The sequence below is a fragment of the Pseudophryne corroboree genome, chromosome 3 (assembly GCF_028390025.1).
Source record: "Pseudophryne corroboree isolate aPseCor3 chromosome 3, aPseCor3.hap2, whole genome shotgun sequence".
NCBI classification, from domain to species: Eukaryota; Metazoa; Chordata; class Amphibia; order Anura; family Myobatrachidae; genus Pseudophryne; species Pseudophryne corroboree.
Window position 1 is genome coordinate 323205736 of NC_086446.1, and position 20744 is coordinate 323226479.

General features: G+C 45.8%; 1 protein-coding gene across 8 annotated transcripts in view; it reads left to right on the plus strand.

The window, feature by feature from the left end:
• The window catches only part of LIMD2 (LIM domain containing 2), a 286232-nt gene that overhangs the window by 100614 nt on the left and 164874 nt on the right, over positions 1-20744 (plus strand). For 2 of the 8 annotated variants that reach the window (XM_063959528.1, XM_063959527.1), the window contains exon 3: positions 13894-13950. The exons of 3 other annotated variants lie outside the window; for them this stretch is intronic. In XM_063959528.1, the coding sequence (XP_063815598.1) occupies positions 13894-13950 (57 nt within the window). Of the gene's footprint in view, positions 1-3267; positions 3502-13893; positions 13951-20744 lie in introns of all 8 variants that reach the window. 3 more of the 8 variants (XM_063959532.1, XM_063959533.1, XM_063959534.1) reach the window with 2 other exon arrangements.

A 20744-nucleotide genomic window follows, 5' to 3' on the forward strand; every position in this document is an offset into this window, starting at 1 on the left:
AGCTGTATTCCCAGCAGGTGATAATCAAGGTACCCCTCCTGCAACAGGGAACGGGGTATTATTCCACACTGTTGTGGTACCGAAGCCGGACGGCTCGGTGAGACCGATTCTAAATCTAAAATCTTGAACACTTACATACGGAGGTTCAAATTCAAGATTGAGTCACTCAAAGCAGTGATTGCGAACCTGGAAGAAGGGGACTACATGATGTCTTGGGACATCAAGGATGCTTACCTTCATGTCCCAATTTACCCTTCTCACCAAGGGTACCTCAGGTTTATGGTACAGAACTGTCACTATCAGTTTCAGACGCTGCCGTATGGATGGTCCACGGCACCCTGGGTCTTTACCAAGGTAATGGCCGAAATGATGATACTCCTTCGAAGGAAGGGAATTTTAGTTATCCCTTACTTGGACGATTCCCTGATAAGGGTAAGATCCAGGGAACAGTTGGAGTTCGGTGTAGCACTATCTCAGGTAGTGTTGCGGCAGCACGATTGGATTCTCAATATTCCAAAATCGCAGCTGATTCCGACGACTCGTCTTCTGTTCCTAGGGATGATCCTGGACACAGTCCAGAAAAAGGTGTTTCTCCCGGAGGAGAAAGTCAGGGAGTTATCCGAGCTAGTCGGGAACCTCCTATAACCGAGCCAAGTCTCAGTACATCAATGAAATGGTTCTGGGAAAAATGGTGGCTTCCTACGAAGCAATCCCATTCGGCAGATTCCACGCAAGAACTTTCCAGTGGGACCTGCTGGACAAATGGTCCGGGTCGCATCTTCAGATGCATCAGCGGATAACCCTGGCACCAAGCACAAGGGTGTCTCTCCTGTGGTGGTTGCAGAGTGCTCATCTTCTAGAGGGCCGCACATTCAGGACTGGGTCCTGGTGACCACGGATGCCAGCCTGCGAGGCTGGGGAGCAGTCACACAGGGAAGGAATTTCCAGAGCTTATGGTCAAGCCTGGAGACATCACTTCACATAAATATCCTGAAGCTAAGGGCCATTTACAATGCTCTAAGCTCAGCAAGACCTCTGCTTCAAGGTCATCCGGAGTTGATCCATTCGGACAACATCACGGCAGTCACCCACGTAAACAGACAGGGTGACACAAGAAGCAGGAGGGCAATGGCAGAAGCTGCAAGGATTCTTCGCTGGGCGGAAAATCATGTGATAGCACTGTCAGCAGTATTCATTCCGGGAGTGGACAACTGGGAAGCAGACTTCCTCAGCAGACACGACCTCCACCCGGGAGAGTGGGGACTTCACCCAGAAGTCTTCCACATGTTTATAAAACTCGACAAGTATTGCGCCAGGTCAAGGGACCCTCAGGCAATAGCTGTAGACGCTCTGGTAACACAGTGGGTGTACCAGTCAGTGTATGTGTTCCCTCCTCTGCCTCTCATACCCAAGGTACTGAGAATTATAAGATGGAGAGGAGTAAGCACTATATTCGTGGCTCCGGATTGGCCAAGAAGGACTTGGTAACCGGAACTTCAAGAGATGCTCACGGAGGATCCGTGGCCTCTACCTCTAAGAAGGGACCTGCTCCAGCAAGGACCCTGTCTGTTCCAAGACTTACCGCGGCTGCGTTTGACGGCATGGCGGTTGAACGCCGGATCCTGAAGGAGAAAGGCATTCCGGATGAAGTCATTCCTATCCTGATCAAAGCCAGGAAAGATATAACCGCAAAACATTATCACCGCATTTGGCGAAAATATGTTGCGTGGTGCGAGGCCAGTAAGGCCCCGACGGAGGAATTTTCAACTAGGTCGATTCCTACATTTCCTGCAAACAGGAGTGTCTATGGGCCTGAAATGGGGGTCCATTAAGGTTCAAATTTCGGCCCTGTCAATTTTCTTCCAAAAAGAACTAGCTTCAGTCCCTGAAGTTCAGACGTTTGTGAAAGGGGTACTGTATATACAGCCTCCTTTTGTGCCTCCAGTGGCACCTTGGGATCTAAAAGTAGTTTTTGGGTTCCAAAAGTCACATTGGTTTGAACCACTTAAATATGTGAAGTTAAAATATCTCACATGGAAAGTGGTCATGCTGTTGGCCCTGGCCTGGGCCAGGTGCGTGTCAGAATTGGCGGCTTTATCCTGTAAAAGCCCTCATCTGATTTTCCGTTCGGACAGGGCGGAATTGAGGACTTGTCCTCAGTGTCTCCCTAAGGTGGTTTTCAGCGTTTCACCTGAATCAACCTATTGTGGTGCCTGCGGCTACTAGGGACTTGGAGGACTCCAAGTTGCTAGACGTTGTCAGAGCCCTGGAAATATAGGTTTCCAGGACGGCCGGAGTCAGAAAATCTGACTCGTTGTTTATTCTGTATGCACCCAACAAGCTGGGTGCTCCTGCTTCTAAGCAGACTATTGCTCGTTGGATTTGTAGTACAATTCAGCTTGCACATTCTGTGGCAGGCCTGCCACAGCCAAAATCTGTAAAAGCCCATTCCACAAGGAAGGTGGGCTCATCTTGGGCGGCTGCCCGAGGGGTCTCGGCTTTACAACTTTGCCGAGCAGCTACTTGGTCAGGAGCAAATACGTTTGTAAAATTTTACAAATTTGATACCCTGGCTGAGGAGGACCTGGAGTTCTCTCATTTGGTGCTGCAGAGTCATCCGCACTCTCCCGCCCGTTTGGGAGCTTTGGTATAATCCCCATGGTCCTTACGGAGTCCCCAGCATCCACTAGGATGTCAGAGAAAATAAGAATTTACTTACCGATAATTCTATTTCTCATAGTCCGTAGTGGATGCTGGGCGCCCATCCCAAGTGCGGATTGTCTGCAATACTGGTACATAGTTATTGTTACCAAAAAAATCGGGTTATTGCTGTAGTGAGCCATCTTTTCTAGAGGCTCCTCTGTTATCATGCTGTTAACTGGGTTTAGATCACAAGTTATATGGTGTGATTGGTGTGGCTGGTATGAGTCTTACCCGGGATTCAAAAATCCTTCCTTATTGTGTACGCTCGTCCGGGCACAGTATCCTAACTGAGGCTTGGAGGAGGGTCATGGGGGGAGGAGCCAGTGCACACCAGGTAGTTCTAAAGCTTTACTTTTGTGCCCAGTCTCCTGCGGAGCCGCTATTCCCCATGGTCCTTACGGAGTCCCCAGCATCCACTACGGACTATGAGAAATAGAATTATCGGTAAGTAAATTCTTATTTTTTTCCTTGTGACCCTATTCGTACATTAATGTTATTTTCTCCATCCGCTCTGCAATTCCTATGTACAATATTGGTTATTTGTTATTTGTCATTGTTTTTCAGACTGAACGTGCATTAGATCACCGCCCTCCCCCTCCGGTCGCAAGTTCCCAGGCTATGGAGGAAGCTTGGTCGGCCTCCTTTGAAGCGCAGCGGTGACGAGGTGAGCCGCAAACATCAGCTCGCCATGGCAACCAGTGACGCGCTGACCGGAAGTGACCCGGCGGCTTCACTTCCGGAAGCCGGGACGCGTGGAGAGGCGACGGCAGGGAGCACTTCAGCGGGTATTTAGGTGGGGTAAGTGTTTTATGTGTGTCTTGTCCAATATTTGGTGGTGTTGTCTGCTTGAGGAAAGGGCTGCTGCCCTGAAACAGCTGTCGTTTTACAATACACTTCAATTCTGTATTCATTGCGTCCAGTGCCGTTTTCTTTTGGAGTACTGCATCTGACATTTGTAACGCTGCACGGAGGCTAGTTGTGGTTGTTTAACCTATTGAGTGCCGACTAAATTGCAAGTATTTGTTGTGTCATTCCAGGCACCAGTTGTAAGGCACCTACTACCTTTGACTTTTATTTAAACCTATTCGGACTGGGACACTCACCATTACACTGCACTGCACTGAGGTGTTTGTTTGTGCATAGGATCATGGAGCAGATTGCAACTGTGACCCAGGACGTCCCAGGGTGTAATATCATGGGCACAATGACCCCTGGTGAGACGTTTAGCTTTACTCAGGAACAGATTGAGAACATTTTGTCCAAGGAAGTTTTGCCTGTCATGGACACAGCAATGAAAGCTGAAGATTGTCTGTTCCAGCTAATGAAATTCAAACGCAGGGAAATAGACTTCTTGTTACATGGTATATCTCTCACCGAATACTACAGAGAGCACAAAATTCCCAGAGGGTTCCGTATCCGCAATGTGCCGACCATTGGGCGTCACAGCCCAGAATTTGTCAGAAAGTGGATCGGAATCCTCAATAGATGTGCCTTCGATTTAATGATCCTGGTGATCGAGGAGGCCAATAGGGAATTACAGCTCACACGACAGAAGATTGCGACCTTTGAAAGGGAGAATATGAAGGTGCTTGAATCTGATAAATCCCAAGATTGGGTTTACAAACTGGAGACCCAGTGTGACCAATATAGGCGGGACTTACTTAAGTTCAAGCGTAATAAAAAGATGACGGTAGACCAGGATTATGACGACAACAAAGGTGGCTAGCAGGCGTTGATGGTTTGGACAAACCGCGAGCTATACAGAGACGTAGACCGTGACAATACTTCAATTCTGTATTCATTGCGTCCAGTGCCGTTTTCTTTTGGAGTAATATATATATATATATATATATATAAACAGCCAAACGACGTGGCACTCCTGGTGACTTATGTAACAAAATTCGCAGGTAGGCAATGTAGATAACAACGTTTCAATGCCAAATTTATTTAGGCATTTTCCTCATTGAAACGTTGTTATCTACATTGCCTACCTGCGAGTTTTGTTACATAAGTCACCAGGAGTGCCACGTCGTTTGGCTGTATATGTGATTCATCACGGAGGCACCCGGTGCAGCAAACCCTTCAATGGAGAGCCGGATCATATGGACAGTTCCCATTTATGCTGACCGTGCTGTGCTGATGTCTGCTGTAACCATGCTGTAACTCCTTGACAAAGGTCCTGGTGTGGACCGAAACGTCGGAATTGGACTTTAAACTGGAACTGTGAGATTACCTTTTATTAAATTCTCTTTGCTGATTAATTGAGATAAAGTCTGGAGAGTGCTATCTGTTCCACTAGGTGGATAACCTTGTACTGTATGTATGTATGTATGTATGTATGTATATATATGTGTGTGTATATATATATATATATATATATATATATATATATATATACCACCGTTTCTGGGTCTGGCACTCCTCAATCCCACGGTATTTGCTCTGGTGCCCTCCTTAAGCGGCAAGCGCTCAATATATAGTCTGTAGAAGGCGGCACTCGGAGACTTTCACAAATTCTGAAACGTGCTTTTAATGTGCGTCAACGTTTCGGGAGACGTACTCCCTTCCTCAGGACACAGCAAACAAGTGAAAATACAGTGCAAACACAACATTTAAATAACTTACCATCCCCTAGCCCGCCAACCTCCATCGCGACCAGCGGCGTCCCGTTCCACGGCGCCCGCACTTCCGGGTTCGACAACTTCCGCCCCTCCGGAGTGACTTCATTCCGTGGCCTGGCGACGCGGCCGCAGGGAGGGTGCACGCAGCGCGTCTGCGCTTGTTGCTGTGGGGATACAGTGCTATGGAGACAAAACAAAACAAAACACAGATAAACGTGATATGTAAAAAACGACCACTGGAAGTGAAAAAAGTGACGACAACTTATACAGTAGTTAAAACCCATAGTGCACCAAACATGCACTATCTTTACAGTATTGGTGCAATATCGATCATATTAAGTGCATAATAAAAACAAAAAACAAATACGGTAATCATGATAAAAACATTGTGTCACACACCACTGACTGTTATGTTCAGCCTCTATAATAAACCCATTTTAGGGTAACCACCTATTGGGCTAATATACAAACTAACGGGCACACATACCAAAAATTACTCTCAAAAGGTCTCTATTATAGAGACTGTCAGGCGAAAATAACCTTCAAACTGGATACACTGTATAATGCCTGCTATACTACTTCACCCTTGGCACACCTGATCACTTGTTCACAGCAAGCTGCTTAGGCTCAAATATTCATTTAAGCCCCGAGGATGGATCGTGTCTAACTTATGGATCCATCTCGCCTCCAATTGCAGCAGTTTTTTTGCTCGATTACCCCCCCCGTGATGAAATTGGCACTTGGTCCACAATTTTGTAACGAACAGAGGCAAGACTGTGGCGTGCTAGCGCAAAGTGTCGCGCCACGGGTTGCTCACTGTTACCAGAAGCCAAAGCCGACCTGATCGCCGACCTGTGTTGGGCCATCCTTTCTTTAAACAAACACTGGGTCTTGCCCACGTAATACAAACTACACGGGCAAATAAGTTCATATATGACAAAGGTGGTACTACATGTTAAAGGTTTTGTAATCCTTATTTTCCTTCCAGTTTGTGGATGTGGGATGGAATCACCTATCAGCATATAACTGCACGTAGTGCAGCCTAAGCACTTATAACAACCTGCTCTACGTGTCAAAAAATGTGTCGTAGGTTGAGCCACTTGAAACCCCGTGATATCATTTTTAACCACAATATCTTTGATGTTTGCACTACGGTTCTAGCATGGCATAACTACTGTTTTTTAGACTTTGAAAATTAGGGTCAGTGGTTAACATAGGCCACATCTGCTTCACTTTTTTGTTGGTCCTTCTACTGGTGGTATTAAATTGATTTACCCACTTTTTCACATCTGAAAGATTCCAGTTCACTATTGAGACAGCTGGCACAGTTAGGACCTGTCCAGACAGACACGGTGTTGGCAACGCTCGATGTGGCTAGCTTATATACCTGCATACCACATCGAGCGGGGCTAGCAGCTGTGAGACACCTCATTACAAATAATCCCCTTTACGAGGGCCCCGATGTGGATTTATTTATCATCTTATTGGAATACACCTTGAGCCACAATTAGTTTTTGTTTAATGGTAGGTATTTCCTACAAAAGACCGGCTGTGCGATGGGGTCGGCGGTGGCCCCATCGCTAGCTAATGCATACATGTGGGAGGTGGAGAGACAAGTGTTCTTCAAGGACACAGAGATTGCTAAATCCATCAAACTATATACACGGTATATAGACTATCTCTTGCTGCTGTGGACCGGGGACCTAGAGGCCTTGGTCAAGCTAGTTGAGGGACATAATAATTCCTGTAGCCCAGTAAAATTTACCTTATCCACCCACATGTCTGAAATTTTTTTTCTAGACATTAAAATCCTGGTGTGAGGAGGACAGTTGTGTACAACGGTATATTCCAAACCAACGGACCGTAACACACTCCTTCGATATGATAGCTTTCACCCTCCAGCTTTAATACATGGCCTTCCGTATTCCTAGTACCTCAGGGTGTGCAGAATTACTAGCGCCCCTGAGGATCTGGAGGTTCAATTAGAAGAGATGACTAAGAGATTTGTACAAAGGGGTTACCCTTTGGGGTTACTGAAGCAGGCATGTGTTAAGGCGAAATCTAAAAATAGACAGGAGTTGCTGCAGGTGAAGGAGCCTGTGACCCCATCTAACAAGATTGCTTGGGTAAATCAATTTAATTCCACCAGTAGAAGGACCAACAAAAAAGTGAAGCAGATGTGGCCTATGTTAACCACTGACCCTAATTTTCAAAGTCTAAAAAACAGTAGAGTTATGCCATGCTACACCCGTAGTGCAAACATCAAAGATATTGTGGTTAATAATGATATCACGGGGTTTCAAGTGGCTCAACCTACGACACATTTTTTGACACGTAGAGCAGGTTGTTATAAGTGCTTAGGCTGCACTACGTGCAGTTATATGCTGATAGGTGATTCCATCCCACATCCACACACTGGAAGGAAAATAAGGATTACAAAACCTTTAACATGTAGTTCCACCTTTGTCATATATGTACTTATTTGCCCGTGTAGTTTGTATTACGTGGGCAAGACCCAGTGTTTGTTTAAAGAAAGGATGGCCCAACACAGGTCGGCGATCAAGTCGGCTTTGGCTTCTGGTAACAGTGAGCAACCCGTTGCGCAAGCACGCCATAGTCTTGCCTCTGTTCGTTACAAAATTGTGGACCAAGTGCCAATTTCATCACGGGGGGGGGGTAATCGAGCAAAAAAACTGCTGCAATTGGAGGCGAGATGGATCCATAAGTTAGATACGATCCATCCTCGGGGCTTAAATGAATATTTGAGCCTAAGCAGCTTGCTGTGAGCAAGTGATCAGGTGTGCCAAGGGTGAAGTAGTATAGCAGGCATTATACAGTGTATCCAGTTTGAAGGTTATTTTCGCCTGACAGTCTCTATAATAGAGACCTTTTGAGAGTCATTTTTGGTATGTGTGCCCGTTAGTTTGTATATTAGCCCAATAGGTGGTTACCCTAAAATGGGTTTATTATAGAGGCTCAACATAACAGTCAGTGGTGTGTGACACACAATGTTTTTATCATGATTACCGTATTTGTTTTTTGTTTTTATTATGCACTTAATATGATCGATATTGCACCAATACTGTAAAGATAGTGCATGTTTGGTGCACTATGGGTTTTAACTACTGTATAAGTTGTCGTCACTTTTTCCACTTCCAGTGGTCGTTTTTTACATATCACGTTTATCTGTGTGTTTTGTTTTGTCTCCATAGCACTGTATCCCCATAGCAACAAGCGCAGACGCGCTGCGTGCACCCTCCCTGCGGCCGCGTCGCCCGGCCATGGAATGACGTCACTCCAAAGGGGTGGAAGTTGTCGAACCCGGAAGTGCGGGCGCCGTGGAACGGGACGCCGCTGGTCGCGACGGAGGTTGGCGGGCTAGGGGATGGTAAGTTATTTAAATGTTGTGTTTGCACTGTATTTTCACTTGTTTGCTGTGTCCTGAGGAAGGGAGTACGTCTCCCGAAACGTTGACGCACATTAAAAGCACGTTTCAGAATTTGTGAAAGTCTCTGAGTGCCGCCTTCTACAGAATATATATATATATATATCCAGCATGTAGGCGGCACTCACGGCATGAAATAAAACAACAGACGCAAGTCTGGGTTGCAAAATCAACGTTTCAATGTTAAGTGAACATTTTCGTCAGGATAATATATGTAATATATATATAGCAGTACGATACAGTAGGCCATTGCTGTTGATATAATACTGGCATATAATTCCACACATTAAAAGATGGAGAACAAAAATGTGGAGGGTAAAATAGGGAAAGATCAAGATCCACTTCGTGCTGAAGCTGCTGCCACTAGTCATGGCCGAGACGATGAAATGCCATAAACGTCTTCTGCCAAGGCCGATGCCCAATGTCATAGTAGAGAGCATGTAAAATCCAAAAAACAAAAGTTCAGTAAAATGACCCAAAAATCTAAATTAAAAGCGTCTGAGGAGAAGCGTAAACTTGCCAATATGCCATTTACGACACGGAGTGGCAAGGAACGGCTGAGGCCCTGGCCTATGTTCATGGCTAGTGGTTCAGCTTCACATGAGGATGGAAGCACTCCTCCTCCCGCTGGAAATATGAAAAGACTTAAGCTGGCAAAAGCACAGCAAAGAACTGTGCGTTCTTCTAAATCACAAATCCCCAAGGAGAGTCCAATTGTGTCGGTTGCGATGCCTGACCTTCCCAACACTGGACGGGGAGAGGTGGCGCCTTCTGCCATTTGCACGCCCCCTGCAAGTGCTGAAAGGAGCACCCACAGTCCAGTTCCTGATATTGAAATTGAAGATGTCACTGTTGAAGTACATCAGGATGAGGATATGGGTGTTGCTGGCGCTGAGGAGGAAATTGACAAGGAGGAATCTGATGGTGAGGCGGTTTGTTTAAGTCAGGCACCCGGGGAGACACCTTTTGTCCGTGGGATGAATATGGTCATTGACATGCCTGGTCAAATTACAAAAAAAATCACCTCTTCGGTGTGGAATTATTTTAACAGAAATGCAGACAACAGGTGTCAAGCCATGTGTTGCCTTTGTCACGCTGTAATAAGTAGGGGTAAGGACGTTAACCACCTAGGATCATCCTCCCTTAAACGTCACCTGGAGCGCATTTATCAGAAGTCATTGACAGGTTCAAAAACTTTGGGTTACAGCGGAAGCAGTCCACTGACCACTAAATCCCTTCTTCCTCTTGTACCCAAGCTCCTGCAAACCACACCACCAACTCCCTCAATGTCAATTTTCCCCTTAGACAGGAACGCAAATAGTCCTGCAGGCCATGTCACTGGCAAGTCTGACGAGTCCTCTCCTGACTGGGATTCCTCTGATGGATCCTTGAGTGTAACGCCTACTGCTGCTGGCGCTGCTGTTGTTGCTGCTGGGAGTCGATCGTCATCCCAGAGGGGAAGTCGGAAGACCACTTGTACTACTTCCAGTAAGCAATTGACTGTCCAACAGTCCTTTGCGAGGAAGATGAAATATCACAGCAGTCATCCTGTTGCAAAGCGGATAACTCAGGCCTTGGCAGCTGTGTTGGTGTTAGACGTGCGTCCGGTATCCGCCGTTAGTTCACAGGCAATTAGAGAATTTCTTGAGGTAGTGTGTCCCCGGTACCAAATCCCATCTAGGTTCCACTTCTCTAGGCAGGCGATACCGAGAATGTACACAGACGTCAGAAAAAGACTCACCAGTGTCCTAAAAAATGCAGTTGTACCCAATGTCCACTTAACCACGGACATGTGGACAAGTGGAGCAGGGCAGACTCAGGACTATATGACTGTGACAGCCCACTGGGTAGATGTATTGCCTCCCGCAGCAAGAACAGCAGCGGCGGCACCAGTAGCAGCATCTCGCAAACGCCAACTCGTTCCTAGGCAGGCTATGCTAGGTATCACCGCTTTCTATAAGAGGCACACAGCTGACAACCTCTTACGGAAACTGAGGAACATCATCGCAGATTGGCTTACACCAATTGGACTCTCCTGGGGATTTGTGACATCGGACATCGGCAATAATATTGTGCGTGCATTACAATTGGGTAAATTCCAGCACGTCCCATGTTTTGCACATACATTGAATTTGGTGGTGCAGAATTATTTAAAAACGACAGGGGCGTGCAAGAGATGCTATCGGTGGCCAGAAGAATTGCGGGCCACTTTCGGCATTCAGCCACCGCGTGCTGAAGACTGGAGTAGCAGCAAACACTCCTAAACCTGCCCCGCCATCAGCTGAAGCAAGAGGTGGTAACGAGGTGGAATTCAACCCCTCTATATGCTTCAGAGGATGGAGGAGCAGCAAAAGGCCATTCAAGCCTATACATCTGCCTACGATATAGGCAAAGGAGGGGGAATGCACCTGACTCAAGCGCAGTGGAGAATGATTTCAACATTGTGCAAGGTTCTGCAACCCTTTGAACTTGCCACACGTGAAGTCAGTTCAGACACTGCCAGCCTGAGTCGGGTCATTCCCCTCATCAGGCTTTTGCAGAATCAGCAGGAGAGATTGAAGGAGGAGCTAAAACGGAGCGATTCCGCTAGGCATGTGGGACTTGTGGATGGAGCCCTTCATTCGCTTAACCAGGATTCACGGATGGTCAATCTGTTGAAATCAGAGCACTACATTTTGGCCACCGTGCTCGATCCTAGGTTTAAAGCCTACGTTGTATCTCTCTTTCCGGCAGACACAAGTCTGCAGATGTTCAAAGACCTGCTGGTGAGACACTTGTCAAGTCAAGCGGAACGTGACCAGCCAACAGCTCCTCCTTTATTTTCTGCCGCCACTGGAGCTGCCAGGAAAAGGATCAGATTTCCAAAACCACCCGCTGGCGGTGATGCAGGGCAGTAAGGAGCAAGTGCTGACATCTGGTCCGGACTGAAGGACCTGCCAACGATTACTGACATGTGGTCTGCTGTCACTGCATATGATTCTGTCACCATTGAAAGAATGGTGGAGGATTATTTGAGTGACAGCATCCAAGTAGGCACGTCAGACAGTCCGTACGTATACTGGCAGGAAAAAGAGGCAATTTGGAGGCCCTTGCACAAACTGGCTTTATTTTACCTAAGTTGCCCCCCCTCTAGTGTGTACTCCGAAAGAGTGTTTAGTGCAGCCGGTAACCTTGTCAGCGATCAGCGTACGAGGTTACTTCCACAAAATGTGGGGAAGATGATCATCAAAATTAATTATAATCAATTCCTCCGTGGAGACATTCACCAGCAATTGCCTCCAGAAAGTACACAGGGACCTGAGATGGTGGATTCCAGTGGGGACGAATTAATACTCTGAGGAGGGGGATGTACACAGTGAAAACGGTGATGAATCGGAGGATGAGGAGGAGGTGGACATCTTGCCTCTGTAGAGCCAGTTTGTGCAAGGAGAGATTGATTGCTTCTTTTTTGGTGGGGGCCCAAACCAACCAGTCATTTCAGCCACAGTCGTGTGGCAGACCCTGTCGCTGAAATGATGGGTTTGTTAAAGTGTGCATGTCCTGTTTATACAACATAAGGACAATTCCATCTTGCACCTCTTTTTTATTTTATTTTATTTTTTATCTTTGCATCATGTGATGTTTGGGGCTAATTTTTTAAGTGCCATCCTGTCTGACACTGCAGTGCCACTCCTAGATGGGCCAGGTGGTTGTGCCGGCCACTTGGGTCGCTTAGCTTAGTCATCCAGCGACCTTGGTGCAAATTTTAGGACACAAAATAATATTGTGACGTGTTCAGAATAGACTGGAAATTGTGGTTGAGGTTAATAATACTATGGGATCAAAATTACCCCCAAATTCTATGATTTAAGCTGGTTTTGAGTTTTTTTTGTAAAAAAAACACCCGAATCCAAAACACACCCGAATCCGACAAAAATTTTCAGGGAGGTTTTGCCAAAACGCGTCCGAATCCAAAACACGGCCGCAGAACCGAATCCAAAACCAAAACACAAAACCCGGAAAATTTCCGGTGCACATCTCTAATAATTAGTACTAATACCTGCAAACCACATTTCTGCTATATGAAGTGAACAATGTATATTAGGCTAGAATTTCTCATAATATGTCACTTCTGCTAGAATGTGAATTTCGGCTCATACCGTATGCTATAATGTGACTTTTGGCTCATTCCGTGTGCTGTAATGTTAATTTCGGCTCATACCGTGTGCTACAATGTTAATTTCAGCTCATACCGAGTGCTATAATGTGAATTTCGGCTCATTCCGTGTGCTATAATGTGAATTTCGGCTCATACCATGTGGTATATTGTGAATTTTGGCTCATACTGTGGTATAATGTGAAAAAGGCACCATTACTAGATAGTATAAGGGGTCCTACTATTGTGGTGCATAATGTGTATAAGGGGTATATGGTGTGGTAAACTACACTGAAGGACACTCCCCCTTTCGAGTGACCATGCCCCCTTTTCCGGAGCGCGCACGCCTTCGGTGCGCTTAGTTACATCCTTCACTGTTCCATACCCCCACTTCAAAATTTCCACTTCAACTACTGGTTCTGTATATTTTAATAGAGAATGATGTACACTCGTATGTGTTATAATATTAATTATATTTGTAAGAGCACATAGACTAAGAAGTAGGAGTAGTCGGGAATAGTAAGGGGAGGAGTCACCGAGGTGGGCCTGTGTGCTTCAAAAATGCCAGGGCCTATTTTTAGTCCCAGTCCGGCCCTGGGTATTACTGATGCAAAACGGGTTACCTTGAGTACAGATATGACTTTAGGATAAAGAAAGTCACATGGTGTGAAGTCTGGCGAGTAAAGAGGCTGTTCTAGTACTGCAATTTGTTTCTTGGCCAAAAACTGATTCACAAAGAGAGCTGTGTGGGCTGGTGCGTTGTCTTGATGGAGGATGAACCATTTTAATTTTTCCACAACTCTGGCTTCTTTTTCTGTTATTTTCCCGCAAAGTTTCTAGAACATTTTTTGTAGTACTGTTGATTCACTGTTGTGCTTTCCCAGTCTGCCCAAATAACACCCTTGATATCAAAGAAAACAATTAACATGACTTTGAATTTGGATTTGCTTTGATGTGCTTTCTTCATTCATGGTCATGATGTTTTCCAGTGCATGGACTGGTGTTTTGTCTCTGGATTGAACTGTAAGATCCATGTTTCATCACAGGTAATTACTTTATCTAAAAATGCAAATCTGCTTGAATTTGTTCTAAAATGTCTGTACAAATTAGCTTTCAATTTTTCTTCTAGGCAGTTGGAAATTGATGCAACACTTTATTACAGTTTCTTTGTCGATGTTTACCATTTCTGCTATCATTTGGAGTCAACAGTCCCTTCAAACAATTTTTGTCCCCACATTTTTATTTCGTATTTATTTTTTTAATGTGCAAGGCCTTCCAGGACGTTCATCTTGAACATCCTTACGACTGTCATTAAATCTTTTGTGCTATTTAAACACACATGATTGCGACATACAATCTGAACCCTATAAGCCTCGGTTAGAGGTTTTGTTCAATTTGGCTACAAATTTTTATTTAACATGTTATTCAACATGGGAAAAACACAACTTCTTCGAACGAAGTGTAGTATGTTATGCCGGCGGTCGGGCTCCCAGTGCCAGCATACCGGCGCCAGAATCCCGACAGCTGGGTGAGTGCAAATGAACCCCTAGCGGGCATGGTGGCGAGCTATGCGCGCCACGCTATTTATTCTCCTTCCAGGGGGGTTGTGGACCCCCAGTAGATAGAAAAGCTGTCTGTATGCCGGCCGTCGGTATTCCGGCACCGGTATGCTGGTCGTCGGGAGCCCGGCTACCGGCAAACTGAAGACCATCCCTTCGAAACGCTGTGTGACAGCAAACTATCTGTGCGAGTGTGGTGACACTTGCAAAACAGTTTTTTGGGCTATCCAAGGTCAGTGTTCTCTTTTAACTCATGCAGTATGGTTTATTTTTTACAAGTATGGCCTCGTTATTTTATAGCCATACCTCGTAAAGTTATATTAATGGGATAAAAATATATCATTCTTCAGAGCTGAGAGAACTTCAGTCAAGGGATAGCCATCGACCATCGATGGGTCTAACCATCGATGGCCTATGACCAGTGGCAAGTGTGTTGCTACTGATGGCGCTGCACCAATGCCGGTGTACGATGCTGTGAAACCATAGGCAGTCTGATGCAACGGCTGAGGTCTGTTCATGCACAACACTGAATGGGTTCATTCAATTGATTGTACATCCTTCGATGGCCATCTGTATCACGGTTTGACAGAATACACTCACATGTAATAAAAACAACCTCTGTGTCCCACCAAACAGTATTTCTGGGAGACATTGGAATTGTTTATTGTTCTAAAGTGGAAGGAGTTGGACTTTGATGTGACCGTTTTGTCTCATCAGATTTTTCCACCTCACTGCAAATCTAGGTGCACTTTAGTTTTGGGTTAGTGTAGGCCTGCTCCCTGATGCATGGTGGGTGCACTGGTGAAAAATCTATTTATTTGCAAAGTGTCTCCTTAATGATCTTCACATTGTGTAAGTGGAAGAACTACTTTAAAGGCGAAATTGCATCCAGAGCTAACTACAGTTTTTCTAATCTTTGCTATTCCATTGCTTAAACAACACTACAAATACTATATTTGCAACATTGTACCTTTTTTGTTTTCACAACTGTTACACTTCCCCTTTTATCACCCATGGTATCCTGTGTTAACTGTAACAGAATATAAACCTACAAATGGCTGACTGATGATCAAAAGGCTTTGTGGAAAGCGGAAGTAATGAATTAGTGGGGCAGAAGGGAAGGGATTAGCGGATGTTGATATGGGTAAAGATATATATGGCTGAGACAAACATGAAAGTGGCAGAAAAAAAGCACAGGTCTATAAAATAAGCATGTATAGCTGGTGTATGATGATTTTTTTGTTCTGCTTTGTTTTTTAATCTTTATTCAGCACCAATCAGTGACTGATGTGGGAGTGTGTTTTCCTGAAATAAAATGCACTAAAATTGCTCTTTTCCCCATGCAGCAGGAACTCTTCTGCAGAATGCCAACATTTTACAGTGTCATGCCACTGGTGGCTCACAGGGGTAATCCCTGCTTTTTACCCATCCGGCCCTTGATGTGGGTACACTCACTCCGGCAGTGTGTGGTCCCATTGTTGCTTCCAGGATTGATGAAGGCTGCGGAACATGGTGCGCAGAGTGTGGCTGTAGCATCCCTTGTAATGCGGTTTCTGCGAGACCGGCAGTATGTGCAGCACCATCTAGCATCTGGTCAGGTGACCAGGTCCAGTCCAATCCCGGCCAGGCTCAGATTCAGCTGATCCCTCCAACCAATCCAAATCAGCCCAGGGCTATAAAGTGTCCTGCTTCATAGGTCTCAGCTTGCTAGTTCCATATTTCACACAGCTCATTGTGAAATCCTTGTAGATGCGCTCCTTAGTGTTTCTAGGTATTGCCTCTGCACGTGATATCTTCGGTTGCATTGCATTCCAGTCCGGTCCCAAGTCCGGTTCCATTGCATTCCAGTCTGGTCCCAAGTCCGATATCATTGCATTCCAGTCTGGTTCCAAGTCTGGTCCCATTGCACTCCAGCCCGGATCTTATCCAGAAGTGTCATCATCCCGGTTCCAGCCCGAACTGTCAGCACTCCAGTTCTGTGTTGTATAATTATCTTCAGCATTTCCAATTCCGGTCCAGCCCTGGTGACCCAGTCAGGGGGCCACAACCGACCTACTGGGTGCAGCGAAACCCAAATCCCCTTGCATTGTTCCCTGGAGAAGACCACCGGTGGGGTAGGACTCCACGCCCCCGTCCTCGGTTCAGCCAACTACCTGGTGCTTGTTCTGATTGTTTTCCTTTTGATCTGAAAGTCCTTTGCACCTCCTATGAGCAGAGAGTACATCAAACACCAAGCTTCCATCATAGCACAACTCCAAATAACAGTACTCCTGCCAAGAGTTCGGCGATACCAGGCATCAAATTGGGACACTAAGACTTCACCTTGGCATAGAGCACATATTGATACAACCTAAAAAGCAATACAATAGCAGATGCGGTACTGGCTGTTTCAGATAGCTGGGATGGAGAGGGAAGGAAGTTTGTTACATGTACGTTGGGTTGAAGTTGTACCCATTGCTCAAATTGCATTCCCTACACCCCAAAGTTGCAGTGTCCCTCAGATGGATTCGAAGCAAGGGATTTAAACAGTGAGTATCGGACATACTAAGTTCCCAAGATACCTCCTAAAATAATCAGTCTAGATACAAGCTATACATCTGTTATCACCCATTTACTAGTAACCATGGTAAGCTTCAAGCATCCAATCATGTGTTTAGCTTGTTGCCTCTTCATATCTTCACTTATGATAGCTCCCCACATTTCCCTTTTTTGTTTTTGTTATTAATACCTTTTAACATAGATCATCTTCATTCTTTCTATCTTTACAAGTTGAGCAAATTGGCACAAAGAAGCGCACGTATAGTTAAAGGAAGTGGTAACATGTTATGGAATGGTGAGGCATTATGGAAGCATGATCTTTGCTTCCAAAACACTGGACCACCTTCTGAATGCCTCACTCACCATTGCCGGTGTGTACAGCGACCGTTCACTGGTGAGTTAATGGCCCTTAATTCCAATCTTCCAACTCAATCGGGATAGAGCCCTCAATTCATCTAATCCTTTTAAGAGTTTTATTGCAGTCCAGGTTTTGAGCTTTAACACTTCCTCCTTGAAACCATTTATACTGTGGCATAATTTGGCAGTTTTTCCTAGAGTACAGGGGTTTCATTTTCTACATGGGATTGGGGAAGTAAATTGTCAGAAAGTGGATGAAATACAAGTCTTGTTAAGCATTGATGGATTTGAAACAGATTAGTAATCTACAAATAAAGCAAAACTGGGACCGAATAAGCAGCTTCCAATTATCCATATCCCCAATACAGCCAAACCTTAAAATCATGATTTTCTGCAGCAGGATACATTGGTTTCCACAGGAAAACATTGGGGGTGTAGTGTATCTGGATCCAGAGGCACCAACAGGCTAAAGCTTTGACTGTCCCATGATGCATTGGGGCCTCTACTATAAACCCCGCCTCCAGGCACTGGAGCTCAGTTTCGAGTTGTTGCCTGCAGAAGCAGGTCACCTAACAGGAGGGCTGCACTGGGCAGCCCAGAAAAATCTTGCTAAGAAGATTTCTGCAGCAGGGTACATTGGTTTCCACAGGGAAACATCGGTGTGTAGAGTGGGATCTTAATCCAGAGGCACCATCAGGCAAAGCTTTGACTGTCCCATGATGCATTGGGGCCTCCTCTATAACCCCGCCTCCAGGCACTGAGAGCTCAGTTTCGAGTGTTGCCTGCAGCAGCAGGTTACCTAACAGACGGGCTGCACTGAGCAGCCCTGAAAAAGTTAAGAAGACTTCAAGGGCCGCAGCACTGATATGTCAGGGTGACATTCAGAGCTGCGTCTCCGTCACCTCCCAAGCGGCGTTGCATACTTTCGTAGCTCAGTTCCTGGGTTCTTGCGGCGTAGACACTCCGGCTTAGGCACACTGTCGCAGATGCTCTCCTGGTTCGCATGGCTGCTACGAAGGGAGGAGGTAAGCGGGTCCCCCAGATGGGACCCGCCATTAAATCGCGTTCATGATCGCAGTCAAGGGAGACGGACTGCAACGCTGGTGTGGACACTGTCACCAAGCAGGGACCCCACTATATCCGCCAGGGCATAGGAGTACAGGTCGGGTATACTAACGCCCCTATTGATAAGGCTCCGTAGTACCAATGGTGAGGTTCAGCATAGGGCAGCTGGCGCTTGACTTGTAGCTCCTCCCCCGGCCCAGGGCGCCATCTCCTCACAGATTTCCCATCCTGGAGCTGCCTCACACTCTCCCTCAGTTCCTGAGTGAGACGCTGGGCGCCATCTTCTGAGCATAGCTGCTGCTGGTCTCCCCTGCAAATCTTCCTGTACACAGAGCTGAGACTTTACAGACACTTGAGTATTCTACATGTCTTCATACAGACAGTGTTAGTTAAGAAAAAGTGTTCCTGTTACAGAATGTATTGTACGAGTATTCTGATAGATACCTCGGGTCTAGGACTGCGCTGTGTGTGTTTTTATTTTTGTAATTATATATAATTAGTCCAGTGAAGTTGTATTGTGCTCATAATAATCTCTGAATTGCCTGTGACTGCGAATGCTTGTATTTGCTGTATGGTTTCACTCTCATGTGGATCCCATCAAACGTATCTATCACTATATTCTATACTCGAAGGGACTAGGTGCGTCAGGGTCCTCTAATATAGTGTACACAGTACTTATCGTTATATGGATATTTTACTGCGTTTCAGTCACGTACAGTCGGGATTTGGTTCACAAGTTTTTGTACTTTTTATTTTATCCCCCCCCCCAGGTTGTGTACTTTGTCCGCAGGTTGTGTACTCTGGCTTCATCGTACTATTAGCCTGATTGTTGCTTTATTACAATGTCTAACAATAAGGGCAGTAAAGCTCTGTGAGCTCCTGTAATTTGCAAGTTAGGCTCCAGAGGTTTACCTGAGGGGGAAGTATTGTGTTATGGTCTGTGTACTAAATGTCATACACCTCCCAGTCAGCCTGCAGATCCTGTGACTACAATGGAGCCACCCTGGGCTATGTTCACTAGCCCCCTGGGGACTCTGGTAGACCGTTTAGCCCCCCCCCCTATGGGACCTCTGGTGCCACTGCAACCACAAGTTGTCCCTATGGTAAATTTGCCTTGGGCAGAAAATTTGTCTAGCCAACTGCAGCAGTTAAATCAGTGTTTGGTTAGACAGAAATCTACTCCAGGTCACTAACGTGTCCTGGGGCCTCTAAGCGGGCTGCTTTCTCCTAACAATCCACTAACCTCTCTGATGTTTCATCCGAAGAGGAGGGGGAGCATACGGTCCTGTCAGACACTGAATACTGTGTTACTGATGAGGATTCTCCCTCACAAGTTGATGTCCCTGCCCTAGTGGCTGCTATTAAGCAGATCCTACAAATCTCTGAAGATGGGGGAGGAGCTACAGGTGAAGCGCTAGCTGCCCTATGCTGGACCTCACCGTTGGTACTACGGAGCTTTATCAATAGGGGCGTTAGTATACCCGACCTGTACTCCTATGCCCTGGCGGATATAGTGGGGTCCCTGCTTGGTGACAGTGTCCACACCAGCGTTGCAGTCCGTCTCCCTTGACTGCGATCATGAACGCGATTCGCTTACCTCCTCCCTTCGTAGCAGCCATGCGAACCAGGAGAGCGTCTGCGACCGTGTGCCTGTATACAGCAATGTGACTTTACAAACACTTGAGCATTCTACATGTCTTTATACAGACAGCGTTAGTTAACAAAAAGTTTAAATATATTGTACGAGTATTCTAATATATACCTCCGGTCTAGGACCGCGCTGTGATATATAATATAATCTAATCTAATACAATATAAGATCTATATATATATATATATATATATATATAGCGCATGGAAATGGTGCGGCACTCCAATGACTTTCACGCTGATTGCAATGTAAGATACAACGTTTCAATGCCCTTTGTTAATACGGCATTTTCATCAGGTAATAACAGACCATACAAAAATCTTACCTTAAATAAGAAATATTACCTAGTGTGGCGCCAAACGCCGCAGCGGGACTGCACACCCGGCGGCCGCGCATAGCAAGTGACGTCATGACGCGCTGGAGGGCAGCGTCCGACAACACGTGACTTACAACCCGTAACCATAGAGATACCACAACAAATCAATAGAAAAACAGTACACACCGATGCACTCATTGTAAAACTGATTACTGGGAATATGATAAAATCAAAATACATCACAAACGAAGCATTACATCAGCAGGCCTAGCTAGAGAGAAATGCTATAGTATAACACTGCCGCTGCCACACAGATGATTAGGAGCAGCACAATAAAAGGTCAAGCAGTATATA